At 35.4% G+C, this 7,643-nt stretch overlaps 1 protein-coding gene across 3 annotated transcripts in view; it reads left to right on the top strand.

The window, feature by feature from the left end:
• LOC106459401 (ubiquinol-cytochrome-c reductase complex assembly factor 1-like) overlaps positions 1-6,740 on the top strand; it is a 53,849-nt gene extending 47,109 nt beyond the window's left edge. For all 3 annotated transcript variants that reach the window (XM_013919021.2, XM_013919029.2, XM_022386011.1), the window contains exon 9: positions 3,785-6,740. In XM_013919021.2, coding sequence (XP_013774475.1) covers positions 3,785-3,886 — 102 coding nt within the window. In that variant the 3' untranslated portion in view covers positions 3,887-6,740. The remainder of the gene's footprint in view (positions 1-3,784) is intronic.
• The last annotated feature ends 903 nt before the right edge of the window (positions 6,741-7,643 follow it).

Raw genomic sequence — 7,643 nt, 5'->3', positions numbered from 1 at the left:
CAAACAAACAAACAAACAAATACATGCACTCCAGCTTCTCTGCAGTCCTATCTGGGGGATGATATTGCACAGATTGCATCCTGCTACTCTAAGCACTCCACCTTGGTGGGGTTGGGCCCAAGAGAATGATGTTGCTCAGGGTAGTGTGCCAAGGGTTGTATGGGACATCACACTGAAATTGGCTTCAAATGGAGGCTGATCACTCCAATCTCCATGTATATCTATGACCAATAACACACACTGTTGAGATGGGGTGTTCCACAAGACTGGTAGTAGGTTTTCCTTATGGTATTTTGCTTCAAACAAAATGCCCATTCCAGACCGTACTGATCCATGGACTATCATGGGTAAAGCAAAAGGGGATTGTTGCCCATCCCTGCCATTGAATAAATCAGGGAGAATCTGCTTTTCAAAATAGGGATTTTGTGGTCACCAATTGCAGTGTCTCTGGTGGCAGCATTCCTCTGAACTCCCCCAGTGTATTTCCCCCTTCTTCTTCTTCTTCTTGTGGAGTATGGGAGTCCTTGGTACTTACAAGTTCCTAGCCACTGGGGTGGTGGAACCATGGAGGCTGCTTTCTGCATGTGCTCAATTTCATTCAGTAGAGAATAGGGCAGTAGTGTTTTTCTGGTGTCGATGGTGTAAATCCTCCACATGAATCAAGGCCATATCATAAAAGTGTTAGAGAGGATCTGCTACTTTGCAATTCACCTCTCTGGTTGGGATCCTTTGTCTTAATATTGACCGGATTTTAGTTCCCAGTGAGTGGTTTTAGATTAGAGCAGGACCAATCAAAATAAGTCCTCACACATGTGCTGAGTTATGAGGTTTGCCTCATGCAGTCCTCCATACAGTAAGTCCCTGAGGTGGATTTTGTGCAGACTTGGCTCGATTTGCCCCCAGACTGTGGTTAAATGGTGAATCGGCTGCTCATCTATGCACACCAGCTTCTGTGTGGACCTGGCTCAATTCGCCCCCAGAATGTGGTTGCACTGTGAGTCAGACAGTCATACATGCATTCCAACTTCTGTTCAGCTCTATCCAGATGAGGATGTTGTGCTGAGCACATATAGTCCCTCCTGGCACTCCACCACAGTGAGGTTCACACTCAGAGTCTGATGTTGTTCAGTGTGGATCTGATCTGATTGGTTGTGGATTGTGCCATATTTACTAGAACGATACAGAAGTATGGAATTTTCTTCTCCCGTTCTACTCAACTTAAGGTGAAGATGGTGTAGACCCTCCTCCTACCACAGGTTGGAAGTTATATGCCTGACACTGCATGGTTTTGGACTGGAGTTGACCTACCAAGGAAAGTTGGTCTGTCATACCCTATCCATTCAATACCAAGGGACACATCCATTTTAGCTTTCTATGGCAAGGGACCCTACATGCATTCTTCTACTAAAATATGATTCTGGAGATTTCAGACCACCCCAAATTTTCTCTCATTTCTTGGATGTGTTCCTCAGGATTTCCACCCATTTATGCAACATGTACTACCACACTGGATGAAGAAGTGGTGCAGTCTCCCACGTGTGTTCCTCTCCCATCAGGGGTTCACACTCCATGGGTGTTCTTAAGATACTGTCGAAAGATGCTTATTTATAATATCCTTCACATTTTCTCTTCACCAATTCAGTGTGGGATTCTAGCTATTAAGTGAGCGGAGGTATGGTACTATATCAGAAGTTATTATTCTTGTACACTGAAAATATATTTCTGATAGGTACTTACATCCCTTCACAATTTACATCTTTTCTCCCCACTACCAGTGTTCAACTTCTGCCTAATCTTGAAGGGATAGTTAGATGGAATCAAATAGAGGAAGTAACGTGTCAGGAGGGTGTATCTCATTCTTATTGGTGAAAGGTTATCACATGATAATTTACATGCAAAGATACAATAAACCATGTTGATTGTGAGGTAGGTGGGAGTTTCAAGGCTAGTGGCATGTAAAACATTTTGCATATAGAGGGCAGCACTGCTGAACAAGAAAAGCTATTGTAATGAGTAGTGCCCTGGTGGGGTTAATTGTTGGAGTTTCAATTTAAACTACTCGTTACACCAAATTTATTCATTGAAGGATTTGTCGTGGAGGATTTGAGTGGAGCCACAAGTTGCTAACTTGAGTAAATTTATGCTTAGACTAAAGAAATAGAGACTCAGGCCAATAGTGAACACTTAATATAACATTTATTCAACATTTAACAACTTCTCCAAAACATTACACACTTTGAACATTAGTTCTATCGAGTTACTAATTATATATCGTATTAAACACTTTATCTTCATTGTCGTCTCTTCAGTCCCGGAGAATTTTGCGGATACTGGAGAGCTTCTCTTCAGTCCTGGAAAACTTTTCTTCAGTCCCGGAGAACTTAACTTTTCAGCCTCTGACATGGGTTTTTAAACTATCTTTTCTCTGTATTATTTCGACCCACTAAATAGGACAAAGCATCATCCACAAGTAGTCCTGTGCTCCTATTGGATACTTTACGGGAATTCCTGGGCTAAACCAGAACCAAAACTCTCAAGTAATTGGTTACAGATAAGTGGTGTTAGCCAGCTGCCTATTCACTTGTACTGCTACACCCATGTGCTGTAACTAATACCACCTCAAAGTGTCGATATGATTCACCAAACCAAACTTTTCTGTAGCTTTCTTAGTTCTAAGAGGTTGAGGTCAGTAATTCTTCAACTTGTCATAAGTACTGGGGTATTCATCTTGTTTCTAGGCAATGTTTCTTACTAACTATGCCACTGACCTTGGTTACTGGTTCCCAAACTTGCTTCACGAGCTCATTTCGTAATACACGTGTCTTGTTGCTTGTTTCTAGGCAACACTCCTTACATGACTAATTCTCGAGCTCATCTCACAAGCTTATTTCGTAACACAGGCGTCTCCCTGTTGCCTCTTTTTTATATATCCTTGGCTACTCACTGATACTAAAAACCTTCAAGTTTTATTCTGTGTATTTTCAACTACTAAAACTCTGAAGCAGTTGTAAAATTTCCTCGAAAATGTTCAAGTTGCTTCACTATTATGTGAAATGAGGTAGGTACCTATTGGAAATACATTTTCAGTGTAGGAAAATAATAACTTCTGAGTACCCTGTTGCTTCATTTTTTTTTTCTATAAAGCTGATCTGCTCCCTTCTTCTTTTTTTTTTTCTCCTACTTGGACTCCAGTTCTCGGAGTTCATTTCTCATTCTGAATTTTTCTCTGACTCTGCTTGGCCACAATTTTTAAAAATCTAAAATAGCATATCTTTCTGGCTTGAAGTTATGGTTAATTGGTTCCCATATACTTTACAGTGTTGGTATTCTGGCTTTTAGTATTTTATAGGTAAGTCTACCTGAATGGAATTTTACATTCTTAGAATTAAAGCGAATTGCAAACAGGTAGGTGTTTCTGAAATACCTTTCCTCTTGCCTTCCCACAAATGAGTTTTCATCATGGCTTCAACTTTCAAACAAATCTTATGGTGTGAAAGCAGAGCTTATGTAAGATCTACTGGTACATGCATGGAAGGTGGGAGAGTGGTGTACTGTAGGTTAATGACCTATATGGTATGCAACTATGTAAAGGATGTGCAGAAATTTTGAGTCTCATACTTTGTATACAACAAGAGTTTAAACTTAACAAAGAAAGGCTTTCAGTATTTCAAAGGTAAGTACCTGTTTAAATTTCATTTTAATTCTAAAAATGTAAAAATTAAGGCAATTTGAAAATAAAAACAGTTTTTTAGATATTAAATTTTTACTTTGTCTTATTTTATAGGTAGACTATCTTGACTCCCAGAGCAGTGAAGCTATAATAACAAAAGGGAAGTTACAGTGGGCTCCTCTGTCTGAGTCTCTGTGTGTTAGAAAATTTACTTAATTGTGTTATTACATTGTTAGCAAATTAGTTAACTGAACATTTCAGATCATTTCACACAGTAATAAATAGTTTTAAATAGGATTTTTACCTTTGGGTTTGATATGTGTTTGTATAGTTTTACTTGAACACAGTGTGAACTTTATTAGCTAGAAAATGGAAAAGAAAAAATACTAAATTATATTTGGAAGCAAAACAGATGTTTACTAATAAATTTTTTTAATGAAAATGACATTTCGTATGCATAAATATATATATGGTTTTCTTTTTAATGTTTGTGCATTTGATAGCATTATGAAATTATAGTTCAAAACACCAAAAATACTTCTTTAATTTCAGCTTCATTGAGTTTTGTTTTATTGTAAAGTATAGGGAAGATATTAGCCTATTTCTATAGCTAGTCCAGTAATTTTTTTTTTATAACTTTAAGGTTATAAGTGGGGTTTATGAATGCCATTGGCTTTATGGTACATTTTACTAAACTGTTTATGCTTCATGTTGCTTGTGGGTACTTTATTATGTATTTGTTGCCTGTTAACATAGAAATCATACAAAAAATATAAACAAATACCGCCAATATTTCAATTTATCTCACTAATTATCTCTGATAGATAGCAGGTAGGTTTTATAATGACCTACACAATGATATTCTTGACCTTGCCATCCATCAACTTCAATTTCTTTCTAACCTAGAATGATATACCTACCTGCAAAGGTCCCAGCCTGGGTTACTTATAGTTTCTGTGAACTGCAAAGATGATGTTTAGTCAGAGCTAAATGTATTAGAGGTCCAGTAGCTATGTTTGTGGCAGAAGAATGCTTTAAAGCATCAGTGGCACAGTGCTATTCAAGGAAAGAACCAGATCTTCTGGGAGCAACCTGTATAGTTCATTATATTGATTCTGGGGCTAACTGCTACTATTAGTGCCTGAGGATAAATCATAACAACTAATAATAGTTGTGAATGTTGGACCAAGAAGAATCAATGCATTAGACATTTGGTGCTACTGCAGAATGCTGGAAAAGCAGAATCCCAAATATAGAAAGTCCCCAGAATTAATTGTGAAAGCTAATACATGAAGAACACAGCTAGTTGAAAAATGGTACTTGCTGAACATGAGCAAGGAACAAGTGTCAAAATATCTTTCTTTATTCATCTTAGAAGGAAGAATAGAAGGCAGCAGTGGTAAAGTTAATCAGTGATGCACATGGCTGGATGTCATTAAAGAATGGTTAAATATCAAAGAACATTTATGAAGGAAAAGTTTGGGTGAACTGGAAGATCATGATTTCCAACCTTTGGTCAAAGAGGGTACAATGATTGATTGAATTACTGCTGGGGTTCCCTATTTATTTTACATAGAAAATGAGTGAATATGCTTAATTTTCATTGGCGAGTTCTTTGCATTGAATGTTGTAATAGGCAAAAGCATTATATGTCTTGATATGATGAATATGTGGATCCCACTGATAGTGGATTTGAGGATTAACACATCCAAATGCACAATTCATAGTACCTTTCAGTGAAATGCTAGAAGCTTGTTCAGTAATTTACCTTAGTTTTATGATCTGATGGAACTATTATTCACAGACCAGCTTTAAAAAAAAAAAACAGAAAGAGGGAGAATATTCTCCCTTTTATATATAATGGCTATGTGGGTCTGTTGATATGTGTTCATTGACCTTCACTTTTGAGCATGAACAGGAGGTCATTAAGGTTTTCATAGCATGTTTAATTTTGTTATATATTATACAGATCATTCTAATTTGTAGAATATGTACAGTAATACTCATTTTCAAACATAAAGTATAAGTCATCAGAGTATAAACATAAGATTTTTAGATTCAAAATATTGGCCTTCTTCTTGTAGATGTTCACAAATGTTTGTCTCTCCAGATAGTTAATTAAAACACCAAAAAGTATTAAGATATCTGAACAAAACGTTTTACGTGTAGAGAAACAGCCAATTAAAATAAAAGGGTCGGTCATATAAAGATGTGATGTTGACAAAAAGTTATATAAAAGGGCCCATGTAAAAGTGAATAAGTTAAAGAAGTAAAATTGAGGGACATTTGGCCTCCTTTTTAATCACAATTAATATTGGTTCCACATTTGTTTCAATAGTTTGCACCTCCATTGATTTTAGTAAATTACCTTCTATAGAAATATGGGTATTTTAACACTCCTTGTTCATTTGCCACCTATTAAAACAGTACAAAAAGCATATTTAGAAAAAAATCTAGTTTTACCATGAATCCAGAGAAGATTAATAAAAACAATGGTAGAATATCCATATCTAGAAATAAATTACCAGTGTAAGGAGTGATATTTGTTAAATGACAAGCATTCAAAAGCTCATAATTTTTTTTTTAAATTTGGCAAATGAAAATCTACATTTAATAGATTTATATCTTGAAATGATATCCTAAGACTTACTAATTGGTTCAGAAAATTGTTGTATCATCAGAATCCCATTTTGTAGAACTTGCTATTATATAATGCAGTTTAACACTTCCATGAAAAACCATCTGGCCTATTGTAATTTTAATTATTTTAGTAACTTAAACTTTGTTGTGAAATGAAAGTAATTAAATATGCAGTCAAATCGATTAAACTAATTGGTTATAATAGGACAGTAAGCATTAAAAGCATGTAAGATGCACATACCAGATTGCCCAAAAGCAGCTTGAATGTGTGAGGCATTTTCTATGTAATTGCCATTATAAGCAGTCTATTGTTGGTGAAGTTGGAATAAATACAGGTATGTGATTAAACGTTGCAGGTGAAAATTGTATATTCATATGTAAAGTTTGTGCATGCTTCAAAAGAATAAATAAAAAAGTTAAATAATATTCACATTAGACGTACAATAAATTCATCAATTAGAACATTTAAATGTACAATTAGTTGCTGTATAGTTTCAACTAAAATATAATTGAGAGAAAAGAAACTACCGTTTCCAGAAAGTATCATATAGGTATTGATCTAAATGTTACTTAATTATGTCCCTACAAGTAGCTGTAGGCCATGTACTGTATTTCATGGATCAGGGACTTTTGTAAATCGTGTTTGTTTTGTAAAAGTAAAACGTACGGGGCAATTGGTGGTATAGGTACCCACCGTATTACTTTGCTCTTAAAAACAACTGAGAGTTGTAAGCAGTAGATATATATATGTATTTCTGTGTGCTTCATTTGTAATGCTTGTAAAAATGAACTCCATCTATTAGACTTGATCAAAAGAATTCTTATTATTATAATTCATAAACTAAAGTATTATTAGGTAAACGAACATTTTGTTAGTATATCCCTATAGCTGTGATAAGTATAACATTAAAAGTATGTATTCGCTTTTTTTTATCGTATATTTATGTTATAAGATTTAGCGAAAATTGAAGAGGAGGGTACTATTCTAGAAAAGTAAATGACTTATCGCCAGGGTAAAGCTACCCATCGCTAACAGTGCATAATATATAGTGTTTATAACTCATGATATCTAACTATTTAATAATGTCTCAACCAAATGTAAATACGTTTCATTTGTGATTTTGGGCTCATTGTTAAAAAAAAATTAAGATTTAGATTATTCAACGTATTTAGACACAAATCAGTTGTTTATCATTGCACTAGAAGATTCACTGGCTTCAGTTATCCATCGAAAGCATGGATCATATTGTAAACAGGACTAACCGCACTTATTTGAACGAATTGTGTGTAATCGTAGCGGCACGGGTGACATGCTTATCACGTGTATACGGCG

This window comes from Limulus polyphemus, unplaced genomic scaffold (assembly GCF_000517525.1).
Source record: "Limulus polyphemus unplaced genomic scaffold, Limulus_polyphemus-2.1.2 Scaffold27, whole genome shotgun sequence".
Classification (NCBI taxonomy): Eukaryota; Metazoa; Arthropoda; class Merostomata; order Xiphosura; family Limulidae; genus Limulus; species Limulus polyphemus.
This window is presented reverse-complemented; position numbering and strand designations above follow the sequence as displayed.